We start from the raw sequence: 19,300 nt of genomic DNA, 5'->3' as shown, positions 1-19,300 counted from the left end.
AAAAGCCATACCATATTCTCACAGCTCAATAAACTAAACAAATTATCATATGTTACAAATAGATTTTTAAACCTTTTATTTATTTTTAAAGGGTAATCTGTTTGGCAAAAATATAACACAACACAGCCTGAACATTATTTGTCTACACAGAGAGCTTAAGAGGTTAGCAGAACAGAAGACACAAGAGAAGACAACCCCTGTAACAGTCTCATTCCTAGAAGAAAACAAGGAAAGGAGCTGCTGACTGAATGCCAAGAATAGCTGATTATTCACTTTAAAAAAAATCAACAACAATAAAATTACACAGTGTATCAAGAGCAAAATGTTTGTGATTGTTTGCTCTGGGATGTGGCAAGAGCAAATGCTGTGTGGGCACTGTTGGTTGTACAGCAGTGGTAGAAACAATATGTATCAAAAACCTGTGATAGTGAATGCAAGATGAGGAGAGGTTCATGAATGAAACCTAGCTGGTTTAGATTCAGAGTAAATGACTGTATGAAAACAGAGAAGCAGGACTAGCTGTAAAAATTGCAGGTTGAATAAACTAGAGGCAGAGCACAAAAACAGGATGATACAAAGACAACAGATGGATAATTGTAAGAACTAGGCGTACGGGAAGACAGGAAGTACTTGTAATGGGATGAAAAAAACAATGTCCAAGAGCTACTGGGTGTGTACTTAAGCAGAGAAGCTATGGGGAAAAATAGGCAGTAGATAAATAACTAGCCTACTTTATAAATAGCTATTTCTCTTAAAGAGAGGGAGCCAATAGGTTAGCAAAAGTGTTCACCTAGGAGAAAAAGAGGGATGAGCTTGTTTGTCTTGGTTTATGCTGAAATAAACACTAATAGGAAGACTCCACCAAACTCTTCCCCCAGTTACACCCGTGCAACCCCTTAGACTATATTCCAATGCTGCTGACCTGCCAATAATTTTGGAGGCCCTAAAGGCAGAAATGTCAGGAAAACTTATTTTTTAGGTCAGGCAGCATGCAAATAGCAGTTAAAAAGATGGATAATAAACCTGATTAGTTGACTGAGCAGATCATTAACCTGGAGGGGGAAAAAAAAAAAAAAAAAAAAAAAAGGAACACCCTGTTTCAGTCAGAACTCAAAATACAGAAATATAAAAAGTTGAAACTTAACTCAAAGTAAAAAGAAAAGGAGTCCTTACAGATTAACAAATTTATCTGAGCATCAGCTTTCGTGGGCTAAAGCCCACTTCATCAAATGCATGCAGTAGAAAATTATGCTCAAATAAATTTGTTAGTCTCTAAGGTGCCACATGTCCTCCTTGTTCTTTTTGCTGATACAGACTAACATGGCTACCACTCTGAAATCTAGCAGTCAGTGCACCTGGTTTTGATTTCTGTTTATTTCAGTTGAGTTACTGGGATTAGCCCCAGTGTAACTGAGATCTGAAACTGACCCATTGAGAATGTAATGACAAGGTAAACCAAGGGCAACAAAGCTAAAGACCAACAATATACAGATACCAGGGGCATGTATTGCTGAACTGGAGTTATATGACATTGAGTATATGTAGAATATTATTAGCATAAAGGAGGTACATTTTAATACTTTATGCTATGTCAGTTATATGCAATACAACAACTGTGTTTACCAAATGGATAGGCAAAATAAAACAAGAGGTGTGAGTTTTGATATTATGCCTGCAAAGAGAAATACTCTATAAACACCACAGATGTTTTGGATAGAAGATCAGTAAAGGCTAATGAAGTGATTTTGGATGTTGCAACAGAGAAACTAGATAATGTTTTCATTAGAATCCTGTAAACCTGTAGGAAATTGCCTGCAAAAAAAAGAAAAGAAAATATTTGAGAAACAGTCAGAGAAATTGATTCTGGTTACTTCCATACTGGGTAAAAAGGCAAGAGTGGCAAGTGTGATTAAGCATGGACCTCCTCAAAGATATTACTGCAGTGGAGACAGAGGGAATAGAGACAATGGAATATGCTTAGATTTTCAAAATGTATTTGATGAGAATTCATCTCAGGTGATGCAACAGAAATCACATTTGACCTAAATTGGAGTAAAGGAAATACAAGAACTCTAAAACTGTGACTAAGGAATTATCTTCTGTCCAGCTCTGTTAGCAAGGGCTGGAACAGCCTAAATAGCACCCAGCTGATCCTTAGGAAGCAAGAGATATTTGCTCCCAGGAATCCAGGGGCTATGAAAAAGGAAGCGGGCTGGAGCTTTCTGTGATACCTGATGGTATATGCAAAATGGATAGTTTATATATCTACTTCATGCCTCCCCCAGGTTCAAAGGGGTCTTTTGAACTAGCACATTCAAAAGGGACAGGAGATGAAAAGACAAGAGACATCACTTTCCATTCAATATTGAGCAAGGGGACTCGATCCTGCTCCCATTCCAGTCAATGGGAAAACTCCCTTGATTTTAATGATGCTAAATCAAACCTAAATGGCACATAAAATGGAGTATGGTATACACAGTGTATGTTGTATAAGCTATATTTGATTAGAAGTCACCAAGTAATAATGGATGCTTATACCTATATGTCAAAGTGACCTAAACGAAATATGCAAGCTCTGGTGGGGAGATCTTCACCAATACAGAGGAGGCATGACTAAATGCAGGTAAATAGTGGGCAAACTTATTGGTGAGTATTTTTGAGTTGCTATGTTTGCACCACATTTGCCTTTACTTTTCTTGAACATTTTTCTTGAACAAACGAAGATTTGTTGTGTGAAGGTTTGTGGGAAAGGTACACTTTCCTCCAAGTCCCCATGTTTTGTTCCTGAGCTGAACTGTCAGAACATGTATTAATGGCATGCAATATTTGTACTTTGGGGCTACCTAGAAAGGTGGTGAGGGAAAAGAAGGTGAAGGCTCCAGGTTATTTTTTTCCAAAACAATTACCTCAGTCATTACATATTAATGTGACTGACGACACATTATAAAATGAAAAAGGTTTATACCAAGGTGCCAGCCTTGCTCTGAGACTTCCAGGGCCATTTATGCAAAAAATCAGGGAGGTGGCCTGGAGCAGCATCAAGTGCCAAAAGTGCAAAGCCAAACACAGATGGGAGCTCTGGAGTAGTGCCATGAATGCTTGTGGTACACTTCAGAGGGACTTCTGTGGATGTGAGTAAAAACAACAGCGGTACTAGCTGAAGAAACACATAGAAACGTCAATAGCCATGACCAGGTCTGACAATGATATGGAACATACCCTCACTCCTGCGCAAGCAATTCTGAAACCATTTTGCGTGGAGTTTTTTGCGTATTTGGCTCACTTTGTCAGTAGGGTTTAGGGTGCTAGATTCACTGCCCAAACCACGGCCTGCATGTTGTGCTCTAACTGCTTCATGTAGAAATTTCTCTCCCGGTACACCGGGGCGGGAGATGTGGGAGGTCACGGGGTGCTGGAGTGGAGCAGTTAGATGGGCTGAAAGAGGCATTAGGTGGGGTTGGGAGAGCAGAGATGGGGCTGAAAGGAGCTGCTTGCTGAGCTGGGGAAGTGGAGATGCGGGGATGGAAGGGGGTCTGATTGAGGAAAGGGAAGGTAGCTGCCTGGTGTTGGCCAGGCTCAGGAAGAGAAGGCACCAATATCAGGTGCAGGTGGCACTGGGGTGTGTGGAGAGTACTTACTGGTACCACAGGCAGCTGCTTGGAGTGTCACAGACCTGGAGAAGCCCATGTGGCCCAGATGCTACTGCTGGCCACACTGGAGGAGAAGGCCAGGGGACCAGTGTGTCGTCCCTGCCAGACACTGCTGGCGTTCTTTGCCTGGCCCTCTGCTTCCTGCAGCAGTGACACAGCTGCCATGTGTTTGAGCCCCTGGCCTAGAATCAGCTCCGCCTGCCATGGGACCTCAAAACGTGACCGAGGACCCACCCTGGCTGACAAAATGGTACACCCCGTGTGATATGAATATAGCCTGGCTGTGGGTGCCACTGCATGGGGCTCTGGTGACGGAGAATAATGCCTCCCACAGCCACAGCACTGGGCTCATCTGACCTGAGGGTTGAGTGACACAAAACACACTTAATCCTACCAGTTTTTAAATGTAATTGCAAAATTAATCGGGAGGATTATGGAAAATTAGGGAGGCTGGTACCTCCGTTTATGGATAACCATGAGGAAAGCAATGATCTGACATATTAAGATGTCTGCGTTTTGAAGGGGTGTTGATCTAAGGGCTTGTCTACATGGTGCTGCAATACGCATCATTGGGATGTGATTTCTAAAACCAGGTTGACAAGCCCCAAGCTTTACAATTTCCTAAAGCTAAAACACAGACAATATTTCGTCCTTAAGTAGTCTTATTGTCCTGTTTTGTTTCAGCCATTATAGGCCAAATCTGTTAAGGTATCAGAAGAGCTCTTTCAAATGGTTCCATTTAGATTCTGATTGTTCACTTGACTATTTAAAGCTCTCCAGGCACTTAGTATTCTCTTCCTTCTCATCAGGGGCTTGATCCCGAGCCCACTGACATCAACAGAAAGAGAGTACAGATTAAACTTTGGAAGTACATTAAGGGGATTCAAGGGAAAATGGTGTCCTCTGAGTTCCAACATGGATGCCAAGAACTCTCAGAGAGCAAAATGTTATGGCATGTGCAACCTATGTGCTTTTGTCTTCTAATGAACAAGGGAGATAAATGGAAGGAGGAATGTGAAATTTAGGTGACAAGGAAACAACCCAACAATTTTACCCTTTTTTAAGCTCCCTATTAGACTGCCTCTCCTCCCATCCCCAGAGAGGGTATCTAACCTAGACTCCACATCTAATCATTTATGCCGACTAAATGTGAAGTGTTAGTGGCTACAGTGTAGTGGTCTATCAGCCTGGGAATGGGAAGTTAGGAGCTAGAGTTCTCTCAGGTGCTCAAGGGAAGTAGGCAGGGCAGCTACACATAATTTACAGAAACAAGGCAGGAATTAGGGAAGGAGAACAGGGTAGTACCTCCTTTACATAGATAGATCTAAGTTTTCAGTCCCCATCTGAGGATAGCTGTTGGCCACAGTTCCAGAGTTCATACAATACAGGTTGTGACTCCAAAGGGAGATTTCTGAAGATAATTTTCATGAAGTAGAACCATTTATATTCTGTAAGGAACTACTCCTTTTTAGTTTTGTAACCACTGCACCACAAATTGTAGTAAATGTATTTTAAAATGTTTTGCATTGTAATTTATGTATGTGTTCCTATTAAAGCAGCTGTCATGCACCAGTGTTGCATATTTCCATTCCTTTTCCATGACAGTGGCCTATGCTCTGCATTAGCTAATCAGCAGAATGAGAGATATTGTATGCTCTACCCTCTAAAATCCAAACTCAAAAACCATAACATTCGAAGTTAAGGAATTAAATCTTTTCATCTTTGTAACTGAAGCACCTGAGCTATGTTAGTTTTCTCTTATTCTGATGTTTGAAAGAAAATAATAAACCTTATTTAGGCAGTAGCACCCTCCTCTGTGCAAACTTTTACACAGTGAAATAATTGCAGCCTTTTGCATAGCATACTGGGAAAGGATAAAGCACACATACTGAATGAATTAAGAGTTTTAAACAGTAGATTCTAAGCAGAAAATTGGCTTACCAAGCAGATAAAAAAGAAAACAAAGAAAACAGAGAAATAAGCTCTCTGTGACTGAATTGTCTGTCTTTTAGATGAGAAAATGTTTGATTTACTTTATGCATGTTAGAAAACTGCTAGTTTAATTTCACACCATGAGATTCCAAACAGCAACAAACACTTTAATTAGAAATGTTGAGTGGGAAGTGTGATGCACTCTAGGGTAAAATGTCCTAGACAACATAAGGAAGAAAAAATAAACCTCTTTTTGAACTCATTTTAAATAAGAACTCAAGACTCCAACTACAGACTGCTTATTTGCTGCATTGTATTGACAGTTTCATAGACAGTCTCATTCATCTACATCTCCACCTAACATTTATTCTTATTTTCTTTTAAATTTATCACCATCATCTTTGTTCTATATTTATTCATTGAACTTTTAACCAAACGTGACATCAAAAATTTTACATTCTCTGCTTCATGGCTACGCTAGGTATTGCAACTATTCAGTCACATAGAGCGTACCTTTCTTTCTGAATACCGTAATTATTAAAGGATATATCTCACTCATAAAAGCTCAACTATGTTTATTTCACAAGTTTGAGAGAAAATAACTCAGAAGCACTAACTACTAAGGACAGTCGCTGGAGGAGAAAGAAACATAATATTCTCTCATAGACAAATTATTTTTTCCATAGGAATGAAGAGTAATTTCAATTATTCTAAAAAAGGGCAACTGCAGTGAAAATAAACATGGTAAGACAAATGTCTGAAACTATCACAGCATCTGAACATTGGCACCATTATCACTTAATTCATATTTGCAGAATAAAGTCTGTGTTGTCTTTTTCACCATGTTTCTCACAAAACATTTAATCCAAGGATGATTTTATGTTAGATCTTATCGATTCATAAGAAAATAGTTTTAAATGATTTCTTGAAGATACACTCCTTTGTTTTAAAAGCAAAACAGCAGCACCAGTTCCACAGGAGAACAACTTAAATAGCATTTTTGACCATGCACACTGTTATCAATAAAAAGAGTAGAATAAATATATTTGTATATGGACTCGTTAAAAAGAAAAACACCTTCATATTTCTCTTTTGGGGGCTGGTCCCCACCAAATCCTACACAATTTAACACATCCAAATGGTTCCTGTATTAAAAACAGTAAAGCAATCAAAGATTTTGTACAGCAAACTGTTATTAAAAACCTTACATAAATATAGTACATCTTAAACTGCATTCTCCAGTAAACAAAATTGCAATCTATCATTCCGGGAGTTTTTGGTTTTTTGTTTTTTTTTTACTGTGTACTATCTGACTTAAAATATTTAAAGTACTGCTTGGTTATTATAGGTTTTAATTTGTTCCTATTTCCCCTCACAAGACTCTATGAAAGCATCTGCTCCTGTTTTTAAAGGGATGTTATCTACGTTTTAGTCTCAGACTTAATACATGTAAAAAAACCCTCCATATAACATAATTCACAAGGTCCCCTTTATACTGGATGTTACATTTTTTTAAATCTATTTTTCCTCATTAAAAGAAAGCATTGCTAGGATCCAGAGCAACCCCACTGTATGTGCAATGTACATCTCCCCAATGCATGTGGACAATATTACGAGACCACATCTTGGGGAGAGGTTTGGCCTTGAGGAAAGATATGAATACGGAGAGACTGGGAGCCTGTTCTGTTTGGATTAGGAGGGCTATTATAGGGGGCATCGGGAAGAAGGTATGGAAAGGTGAGAAAACCAAAGGGGATGGAAAAGCTGGCATCATTGGTGGAGCAAGGAGGTAAGTGAGGTCACAGTAAGATCTGCAATAGCAGTCAGGTGAAGTTATGAAGCGAAAGTTACGTAGGATAAGAGTGGAGAATGAGAGTTTAAACATGGTACAGTACCTGATCATATGACTGTTTTCTGATTGTTACTAGCATTTAATTATGGGGGAGCCAGGGCAGAGATTCAAAAAGAAGAATGATGTGGTCTGATCAACAGGCATGGAACATCATTTTAGAAACTGCATTCTGGATGTACTGGGGGTGAGAGGAGGCCACAAAGGAAGAGATTGTAAGAAACTGACCAAGGAGTGGACAAGCTTTTTATCTGTTGGGACAGAAAGAATGGGTCACATATTTTGATAAGTTGTGGAGAAAGCAGCACCAGGATTTGACAACAGTGTGGATGTGTGGGAAGAAGGAAAGCGAAGAGTCAAAGAAGACCACTAATGGTGGGATGCTAACTGAAAGAAATGTGGCTAGAAAGTACCTCGCTGTGACAGTCTAGATACTCTGGTACTTAAATACCACAGTGATAGAAATCAGACCTTAGAAATAATATAGACAAACTGTATCAACTACATTTTCTTCTTCCATAACATTTCCAATATATATAGAAAATGCCAAGGGAAGAATTCATAAGGATCACTGGTTATCAAGGCAATAATTGTAAGACACTTTAGAACTCTGATACATCTCCAGTATAAAGGAATAGATACTATTGCTTACAAGAGTGGACTATTGCCAAAAGGTCATGCGTAGGCTTTAGTTAATTAAATCCATTTGAGAATATTTGAATCAAATTTCTTATGTAAGGTGAAGATTTTAAAATGAAGCTGGCTGCTGCCTACAGCAGAGAAAGATGCCCTGCTCTGACCAATAGACTGCATTTCCTTCATAACTAGGAACAGACCCCAAGAGAACTGAGTCCCAGTTCAGTGTCTTGTCCATTACCAATTACAGCAGTTTAAGGAGCAAACACTCAGCCAGCAACTAAAAACAAAGGCCAAGTAAATGTAGCACTGATGAAAGGTGTTGATCATACTACATACTTCTGATTGTTACTAGTGTTTAATTAAAGATATCTGAAGAGTTTTTAAAGGGATTTAATCAAATTGCTTCCTCAATAAGGGATTTACATATATCTTGAGGTTAGAAATAGGACTGAGATATGTGAATTTTTGGCCCAGATTTTTACTTCTTGTGTGTTAGTATATAAATTCATATTCTACTTCAGATAAGATTAAGAGGACAGATCCTATCATTCTAAATAAGCATTATACTCATTACCTAGCATCTCCTGACTTGCACCTCCCATCACTGCGTTGGCTTAAACTTTTTCAAACATTCTTGCATCCTTGTGCTACCCTCCCCTTCCCCCGACTGAACTACTAAACTATTGGGCTAATTGGAAGACCATATTCAGATTTTATTATTAGGAATTTTGTACCTCTGCTTCTCTCACCAGAGGTAAAAAAGGTTGGCTGCATGATTTTAACACAACCAGTTTACAAAGTAGATGCATTAGTGTTTGTTATTATTTTTGAGTGCATTTCTGTGCTCTTAATGTTGTTTTAAAATGTTATAAAAATAATAGCATCTCAAACAATGTAAAACTCTGACTTTTGAGCATTCAGGCAGCCCCCACAGGTTTTTCTATAGGCTAGCTGTCCTACCCTGTATTTTCTATAAAGTGGTAATGCTATAACATGCTCTTATATACATTTAATTTCCTTATTCAGTTGCACATAGATTCCAATTTTGAAGTGCAAATAAAAACAAATAATGTTAATACATTAATAATATTAAGTTATTTGTCATGAATTGGAGAACTGCTGCTTTTATAACGGCTGGCATGTTTCAACCCCAGGTATAAACTTGAGTTGATTGTTCTTATTTGTTAGCAAATCTGAAAATTAAGTAATAAGATACAGTTCAGAACTTTACCTCTAGTCTCCCATGTGCATAGCCTAATAACAATAAGTTGGCTCTGTCCCTCTCACTGGAAATAGGAGACCAAGGCCATGCTCCGTCATTAGTCAGTGACCACCAGCAAATGACCATATCTTGGATACAATTTATTGACAGGTGACGTTTTATCCTTCTACTTGCTGGTCCAGGTATATCAATATAAGCAATCTGATGGAGAAAAAATGCAGGAAATATTTAAAGTTATAAAAACAACATATTGGGAGCATTTACTGCAAGTAAATATATACACACAGAGGACAATGTGTGTATATGTATTCATATACGCTACATCTAAATGTAAGAAATCTCTGTCCAGACAGAAAGACACATGCTCACCCACAATTTTATCTATGGGGAAGGGATTGGGAAGGAGAAGGATGTGAGTTAAGCAGGAATTTACTGCAATGACTCCAATCAATACCAAAATGTACAGTCATGGTTACTTGACAGCATCGACCTACACAGGATTTAAACCCAGCCATATTAAATGACAAGTTCTGTGATGCTGACCAAGGAGTGAAGGCAACTGTTTAAGACACATCATCAAACATTAAAGACAGCTCACAATGTTTAAAAGAGAATGTTTATTTTCCCCCTAAATTAAGGAATCCAGCCACAAATACCCATTTGGTAACAGACTATATACTTTTCTGCATAATGTGGATGAGCTACAGCATCATGCGTAAAGTTTATGCAGCTCTTGAGAATTGTGCCTCTATTTCTCAGGAAGGATTTGTGGAATTTATTATTCAAACTATGTTATTTTGGAGCATGGTTATTTGAAAACATGAGCAGTGCACCATCTGGGTGACACATGCCAAGGAAATATAGATTGCACCGCATTTCTGCTTAAGGAATTAATGGAAGGTTGATAGCTAGGGGAAAAAAAAAAAAACTATCTTGCCATTGCTGGTCAGCAATAATCGAACCACTTTCTGGGGATTAAGCGCATGGCTAAGCCTACTGGACCAGACACTAGCAAAGGGCAGGGGGTCTTCTTATCAGAGAAATGCTTCTGGAGCCAGTCTCACTACATGACAGATTGCTTTCATATTCCTGTCTGCAAAGCAACAAAGGATGGCAGTAATGCGATAATGCCAGAGTGCAATGGGTGTTAAGAACCCGTTACATTTATGTATTGTATTTAGTAAATAATCAGGCTCATCCAAATTGTGATCTCACCACTCAACCAAGGCCATTAAAATCAAGGTTAATGCTTTAATAATCCTTTGCTGTTTTTTATATGGTCAAAAAGAACCCTTTTCTATTTGCATGGTCATAATATTATTGACCTCTTCATCCCCTGAATACACATCAAAAGGAACTGAAATCAAAGTAATTACCAATGTTGTTCCCTCATAGTAAACATTTATCACCTTGTACTCTCTCCTCAGTGTTGAGTAAATTGAAATGGACTAAAGAACCACAGAAGGGAAAACTTATAAAGGATCAATGTTTCCAGTACATTTATCCTGCACTTTTATTTGCCCAAATTCTGTCAGTTTAAAAGTATAAATATATGACATACATGTAAAGTTTATCCAAGGAATGCTAACTTAACTACTTAGCTTTTATTTTGTTATTCAAAAACACACTGAAGGCATACTTAGACGAGAAATAAAAATACTTTATGGCTAACAAGCACAAATGCCGTCCCAGATATTAATTACAGTGCTGTACTCTAATTTTACCAATCATGTATCAGTTAAAAACAATGATATTATTAGTTTTTTTTTTTAAAAATCTTATATATATTAGATGACACCTTCAACACTGACAGTTCTCTTGAGAATAGGGAATTGGTAGTAATTGGTCTTATGTTTTGCCAGTCTCCAAGACTACATAGTGCTGTTGATTCGCATAATAGCTCCAATTATCTTTATTCAAAGTGTCATTGTCTCGATGGTACCAAAGATGCTACTTCTCAAAAAGGAAAAAGATGCAGACGATGGATTCACATGGGTATATATTGTATATAAATCAAATTTCCAGCTAACTACCAAACATCTGTACAGTTAATACTTCATCAGAAAGTTTGAGTACATTCCAAAGATAAACAGTAAACTCCAAAGCCAAGTCTGCCTATCCTGCTAGTCAAAGACATGCAGAAGAAAAGCAAAACGATTTTTCTGCCTCCAAGCATTAAGGCTAAAAATAAAAAGCTATCCATAAAACTGAGAAGAAAATAAGCCCGACTGACTCACGATTACTTACAATACTGCCTAGAAGTGCCAACCAAGACTGGACACCATTATGTCAGGCACTAAACAAAGACATAGTACAATACGGTCCCTGTACCAAAGAGCTTACAATTTAAAAAGAGACCAGAACTATCCTCCTTTTACAAATAAGAACATGAGAACGTAAGAATGGCCACACTGGATAAGATCAATGGTCCATCTAGCCCAGTATCTTGTCTTCTGACAGTGGCCAATGCCAGATTCTTCAAAGGGAATGAACAGAACAGGAAAATCAAGTGTTTCATTCTCTGTCATTCAGTATCGTCATCTGGCAGTTAGAGGCTTATGGACACCGAGAGCATGGGGTTGCATCCCTGACCATCTTAGATAATAGTCATTGATGGACCTATCCTCCATGAATTTATCTAGGTCTTTTTTGAACCTTGTTATAGTCTTGGCTTCACAACATCCTCTGGCAAGGAGTTCCACAGGTGTGCACTGTGTAAAGAAGTACTTCCTTTTGCTTGTTTTAAACTTGCTGCCTATTAATTTCACTGGGTGAGCCCTGGTTCTTGTTTCACGTGAAGGGCTAAATAACACTTCTTTATTCACTTTCTCCACACCATTCATGATTTTACAGACCTCGATCATATCCCCCCTCAGTCATCTCTTTTGCAAGCTGAACAGTCCCAGTCTTTTTAATCTCTTCTCACATGGAAGCTGTTCTGTTACCCTTAATTATTTTTATTTCCCTTCTCTGTATCTTTTCCAATTCTAATACATCTCTTTTGAGATGGCACAACAGGGAGACACAGAAAGATTTAGTGAATTGCCCAAGGTCACACAGGGAGTCTGTGGCAGAGACAAGGACTGAACCGAGAACTTCTGGGTCCTAGTCCTATGCTTTAACCAAACCTTCATCAAAACCAGGTGCACTGACTGCTAGATTTCAGAGTGGTAGCCATGTTAGTCTGTATCAGCAAAAAGAACAAGGAGGACATGTGGCACCTTAGAGACTAACAAATTTATTTGAGCATAATTTTCTACTGCATGCATTTGATGAAGTGGGCTTTAGCCCACGAAAGCTGATGCTCAGATAAATTTGTTAATCTGTAAGGACTCCTTTTCTTTTTACTTTGAGTTAAGTTTCAACTTTTTATATTTCTGTATTTTGAACATTGGTTTCCTCTGCCCTTCTGACAAAGCGCCCAGCTCCTGTGAATAAGGTCAGTGTCCAGGAACTGGTTTAGAAAAGAAGGCAACACTGTTATAGTGCCCCAGATTTCCCATTTAGGAGTATCTTTGATTCTTATCATTGTTGATGACAATTCTACTGCTTACTGTGTCTGTGATCTAGATATTGTACATTGGTTTGACAAAGGTAGTACAGTTCTGAATATTTGTACTTTACAGGGGCAGCAGGTTTGTATAATTTACGGTGGTGCCCAGAACAGGTCTAAGTCCTGCCCCCACACCACACCTGCCTAAGGCTCTGGGAGGAGTTTAGGTGCAGAAGAGAGTTTGGGGTGCAGGCTCTGGGAGCGAATTTGGGTGCAGGAGGGGTGCAGGCTCTGGGATGGAGTTTGGGTGCTAGGGAGTGGGTTCTGGGCTGGGACGGGGGTTAGGATGCAGGAGGGGGTTTGGAGTATAGGGCTGGGCCAGAGATGAGGAGTTTGGGGTGCAGCAGGCAGGCTGCCCCGGAGCTGGGGGCCAGAGAGGAGGGACTCCCCCAGCCCTCTCCCCGCCAGCAGCAGCGAGCTCCGGGGGTGGGGGGGCCCTCCCGGCCCCCCCGGCAGGATAGTCACCCAAGCCCCAACCCAGGCTGCTGCTCAGGAGGTCCAGCCAGGATAACCCCTCCTCGGAGTCGACTCAGCATCGCCTGCCAGGGCGGGGAAGGGGGCTGCCATGCGCCTCCTCCCCTCCTCCCTCCGCAGGTGCAGCAGCCACCTCAGCCTGCCCCCAGTGCCGCTCCTTAAGTTGTAGCCAGCAGCAGCAGCAGGAGCAGCCAGCGAGGGAGTGCAGTGCGGAGCTGTAGAGGTAGCTGCCAGCTGCCCAGGGCAGGCAGGGACGCTCAGAGGAGGAGTGCCGGGGCAGCAGGCAGGGCCAGGGGAGACATCCATCCCCGAACATTGGTGGAGCTGGGCCCTGAATTTGCAGGAGCCCGGGCATCATGGGCCCATATAACTCACCGCCCCTGTTACTTTACTACAGAAAGCTGAAATAAGAGTCTTACAATGATGAATAATACTTTGTGGTGGCTCACACTGCTGCAGTTTAAAGATAATTAAAATTATATTTTGCTGCCTAACTAGTAAGCCTGACACAAAAGAGCATGCCATTAAAAATGCTAATGCCTTTTTTTTTGGTCTGGCCAAAACATAATCCATAGTCATTCCCATTGATTTCTAGAGCAGAAATGGCTCTCAACCTTTCCAGATTACCGTACTCCTTTCAGGACCCTGATTTGTCTTGCATGCCCCAAGTTTTACCTCCAATTAAAAACTACTTGCTTACAAAATCAGAGACAAAAATACAAATGTCAGAGCACACCATTACTGAAAAATTGCTTACTTTCTCATTCTGTCTGTGTGAAATTTTAGTGTGTACTGACTTCACTAGTGCTTTTTATGTAACCTGTTGTAAAACTAGGTAAATATCTAGATGTTTGATGTATCCCCTGGAAGACCTCTGTGTACCCCCAGGAGTACGTGTATCCCTGGTTGAGAATCACTGATCTAGAGAAAGCAATGTTAGTGTCATACATAGAAGTCTTCCAGAAGCTCAGCTGTGTCAGCAAACCACAAAACACAACAACCCTATTAAGGAACACAGAGGGTATGTCTGGTTTCCTAGCATAGTAAGATGTTTCTATAGATTAGGTTTTCCTTCTTCCCTAAGAAAACAGTCACCACAGTTAGGTCCAGAAACATGCTTAGTAGTATCCAGAACAAAACTGTGATATATAAGGATAAAGCAAACATAGGAGATATAGCCCTTACCAGGAAATGATCATGGTAAGCATGAGCTCATTACAGTTTCCCAAAGTTTAGGGGCATAGAGATCACCAATCTTGCTTCTAAAGTAGCAACCTTAGCAAATACCTATGGGCAAGGCACAAGTGTGCATCATTTTAAAGTAAACTATGTATCAGCTCAATTCCTAGTGAACAGTGAACTGTCTCAAATCCATGTTACAGAGGTTGGCTCAATCTCGCAAACACAAGTCACTGCTGAAAAGAGGCCTTGAGCTGAAACAGCCTGGAAAATGTATTACTCACCCTAGCAGAAAGTATTCCTACCTTGCAAGTTAAAATGTGTATGACAAAACTTAAATTAAACACATCCTTGAAAAAGCCTGATACCTAGATGCAAATGCTCATATACAAGGAAACAAATTACCTGGAGGTGATCAGGAGGAAAATACTAGCTAGCATAAGGTTGTTTCCCTTAATATTTATCCAGGTTGTAATATGTGTAAACTCCCCTCCTCTTGCTTACTACATATCTTTCTAGCCTCTAGCCTCTATTCTTGCAGTGAATTAGAAACTTCGACCTTTCTGTTTGAAGCTAATGGCCTTCAAAGAGAACCTGGAGGATTATTATCATTGTTTATATTGCACTAGTGCCTACAGGTCCCAGCTGAGGTCAAGGCCCCATTGTACTAAAAGCCAAAGAGGTTACAATCCAAAGAGACAAAAGCCAGGAGAAAGGGAGTATCACAATCCTCATTTTATAGCTGGGGAACTGAGTTACAGAGAGATTAAGCCACTTGCCCAAGGGAACTGTACTTATATCTCCCAAGTCCTAGTCCAGTGCTTTACCCATAAAGCCACCCTTTCTCCCATATGCCTAGGAAATGAGCATTGTAACTAGAGGAAGAATTACGGCTTCTACGAACAATTGTAACGCAGCAGCAGCAGATTCATGTGGCTATGATGTATCCATGGTGGTATATAGAAGGGATTTCCATTTTGAACAGTCCCTTGCAAGTCTTCTTCCTTTGACAAGAGTCAGTCTGGGAGGATTTACAGTTCTTAAATCCCTCAGAATTGCATCTTCAAACCTCATCATGGTTGGCCTCATGCTCTGCTTCCTTCAACCTCAGCTCTATAAACCTTCTGTAAGAGAATACCTTCTTCTGTATGTTGGACATGACCCCACCATTGCAGTCATCTTGTCCTCAGCTGGTGCAAGACTGCAGCTTGCTGGGATCATCTAAGTGTCTCCTCATTTGTGACAAAAATCAAATCAACCTAATTTTTGGCACTAACAACTGTTTTGTTTCCTCTCCTCAGCCGTTTTTAAACAGCCATGGTTCTGCTCCATACAATCGTGTTGCCATCACTACTGCACTGAATACACTCAGATCTTAGTTTTAGACATCCTGCCACCCAATCAGAGGCCTCTGAAGATGCTGAAATGTGTCTAATGTGATCCAACATGCAGCTCCTCCAGATACAGAAGTGCCTGCTGTCAACCGATTACTCAAACAGATAAAACTATTCACCCATTCAATGCCATTGTCCTCTACTTGTCATGCCAGCAGGTCATTAGCTTCCATTTTATAGGAGGCATGGATAGCTTTGGTTTTATCACCCTGCCGTTTTTTGCAGTTCTTCCAGCATTAGCTGTAGTTGGCCCGTAGTCTCTCCAATATCATCCACATACTCTAGGTCTTCTACAGATGAATAATTAAACGTCACACCTCCTACTTGGGCCTCAATCAACTTTGTAGCAATCTTTAAACTAAATAACTGTAACAATCTTACAGTAAATATATGAAAAATTGGACCCCTATTGGCACAGCAATTTTTTTTTTAAAAAAAAGTAATAAAATACCATTCCATTTAGATATTTTCTGACTTTGCAACAAAAATTCAATCAAAGAATTTTGATTAGAATGGCAGGTAAAGAGCTATGTCAAAGACCAGCATTTTACTGTGCAATACTCTACCCATCAGTAGTAGTGGTCCATAACATAAAGTGACTAGGGTATTTACAGACATCATTGACAGCTATACCTTAAAATCCAAGGATGAGAGTTTTTCCAGTCTTTTGTTTACATCAGGAGAACCTGTCTTCTTTGTAAACTGAATGAAGCAGAGTTTGTTTTGCTCCCAAAATGACAAGATGATGAAACTGTCTGTAAGAACAGCTGAAAAACAAATAAAAATTGTCACCACTGTAATACCTACTACCAATAACAAAACAAATTACTGAGCTCTCCACTGAGACACTGCAAAAAGCAATTTTTTCAAGACCATGTCTTAAATATTACATTGAAGCCTGTGTAATCTCCTAAAAGACATCAATGTGTCATCTTGCCAGGATCTTATTGGAAATGAGAAATAAAGCTTAGGGAGTACTCAGATTAAATAAAACTGAATAAATTATCTTATACTTATCACTCTAATCAGACATATGTTTTATTCCCACCCCACCCCATCCTCATCTTGGTAGCTTCCTCAGTCCCTTGCCCAAAGCAACTCCCATTGATATTTTGGGATCGTGGCTTTGTACAACATTGTTTGCATTTGGGCTGGTCAAATGCAAATCATTATTTGAGCTGGATTTGGTAATTTTACATCACCCGTCAAGAATAAACAATAAGTGATGTAGCAGCAGTAAGATTCCAGATACTACCACAGCAGTCAAGAATGTTATTCCTTATAACATTTTTGCTATGAGCAAAAATGAACCAGTTGAAAGCTTTACACATGACATTCTTCCTCTGTGCTCTTGATCTAAACCACATACATGTCTAAGAGTGGATGTACTCCCTTGAAGTCTGGAAAATGTCTATGGAATCACAATGGTGTTACCATATAGTATAAATAGAAATATTTAAATGTAAAATTAATTAACTAGCACTACAAACAGAGAAAACAAAGGTGAACAAAGAAAATGAGCGATACAACACTGCTAACAATTTAGGGTTTCCCCCAAACATTGCACTGCTCTCTGAACTGTGAACACCTGTAAGAGAATGTCTGAGTGTTCAGACAGCCAACTGATAGTTAGTATCAGATGACTGAAAATTCCTCTTTGGACAGAACCATGACTATAGTCTAAATGGTATGATTTATTTTCAAGAATTAAATGCAGAAACCTATACGAAACAGACACCATCAGGTAAAAAAAATTAAATAAATTACCTGGTCAAAAAATTCAATTTAAAAATGCCTTGCATTTGTGACTAAGACCCTAGATTCTTAAATATATAAGAATTTTATAACATACTTTTCATAATTGATATTGATAGCTTACTCTTGCACTACACGCCACTTGAACAAAGAAAATAAACTAGTCAGCTTTGCTTTTGTTTGCAGTCTGTTTTATAGCCAGCTGCACTTTCAGATTGTAAGGTATTAGCACAATTCTGCAACATTTGGTATGCAAACGACAAAGGAAAATGTTTGGATTTAAACAAACTGTGATCACGGATATTTAAAATTTCATAAAAACAACTCTTAATACTAAGTTTTGAAACAAAACTTTGGGCCTAAACTATCTGACATTGCCCCTTTGATGCTACAGCTGAGATTTTAACACGCACAAGAAAATTTAAAGTTATAGACATGGCCTCTTTGTATATATGCAATTGCATACATTGTATTACTAGAAATAAACTTTAACATATATTTATGCTACACTAGAGATAGGCCTACATCAAACCTCAGAACACTCCTGAAATTTGGGTCTAAAGACAGACTAGGGATCGGGGACCCATGAGCAGGTGGGAATGGTGAATAGAGAAAGTTAGCTCTTCAGTCTCTGCAAAGCTCTAGTTGCCTGGGTATTGGCTGAAGGGGCGGGGAACAGGAAAGGTGACTCTTATTGTTTAGACTGGCAGCACAGCTGGGTCATTCAGAGCCACCTGGTGATAGCTAGGGTGCAAAGCTAAATTACAGGATTGGGTGTGGGAAAAGATTTCAAGAGAGGGTTGGGAGGAAAAGGAGGGGTATAAGATATTATCAGAGGGATTGCCGTCCATTCATAATTCTTCTTTCCTGAATCAGGCATACATTCAGGACATTCAGTTGTCATCAATACCAGTAAAACTGGAGTATCTGCTTAGATGAGCACACCCAGGAAAAGGCGTACTTCCTGCACCAGATTAGGCCTAAAACAACGGTCAACTCTGGTTATACCATTGCCCACAGAGCCCCTTAAAGAGACTTGGAATGCTGCTGTACAGGGTCATAATGCCCCAGCAAGCTTTTGAATATTAGGTAGGGTATCGGGCTATGAATCCAGCACATGCCTGTCATGAGACCACAACAGAATTTAGGAATTTTGAAATGTCAAGAGACATGGATGATAGTTATGACAATCCTGCCTGTTCTGAGAGTTGTGTGGCTTTGATTTATGTAAATGGGGTCTTTTTCCATACCAAGTTTTTCTTTATTTAGCTAATTCTATTCTATGTTATAACAAAATATAATAAACTAAACTAACAACAAATAAGTGTCTCTCCTTCACAGTTGCAGCCACAAATTTGTACATATTCCACAGATCAAAATTATATTTAATAAAATATTAAGGTTGAATGGCTAAACACTCAGAAGTCAGGAAATATTAAAGTTAAGGTTATATATGCAACCTTAGTTCTGCCCCTTGTGGATGCATGTTAAAATCTATAATTTTACGATGGCATGCTACTTCTCAAGTCATATAATATAATGATCATAAAAGTTACACACATTTGTGACATCTTGGTAATATTTCCTATTTTTTTCTACATATATCATTGTTAAAATGGATTGATAGCTTTCGATTTAGACTCCTTATATATT

The 19,300-nt window shown here is 39.3% G+C and overlaps 1 protein-coding gene across 4 annotated transcripts in view; it reads right to left on the bottom strand.

The window, feature by feature from the left end:
* Window positions 1-19,300, bottom strand: part of WDPCP (WD repeat containing planar cell polarity effector) — a 292,680-nt gene that overhangs the window by 140,425 nt on the left and 132,955 nt on the right. For all 4 annotated transcript variants that reach the window (XR_007355596.2, XM_048842681.2, XM_048842680.2 and 1 more), the window contains 2 exons: window positions 16,526-16,659; window positions 9,302-9,493 (listed from right to left, as the gene is read on the bottom strand). Coding sequence is in view for 3 of the 4 variants with exons in the window: in XM_048842681.2 (XP_048698638.2) it covers window positions 9,302-9,493; window positions 16,526-16,659 (326 nt within the window). In the remaining variant the exon portion in view is untranslated. The remainder of the gene's footprint in view (window positions 1-9,301; window positions 9,494-16,525; window positions 16,660-19,300) is intronic.

This window comes from Caretta caretta, chromosome 3 (genome assembly GCF_965140235.1).
Source record: "Caretta caretta isolate rCarCar2 chromosome 3, rCarCar1.hap1, whole genome shotgun sequence".
Lineage (NCBI taxonomy): Eukaryota > Metazoa > Chordata > Testudines > Cheloniidae > Caretta > Caretta caretta.
Note: the sequence above shows the minus strand (reverse complement) of the source record. Positions and strands in the feature narration are given on the sequence as shown.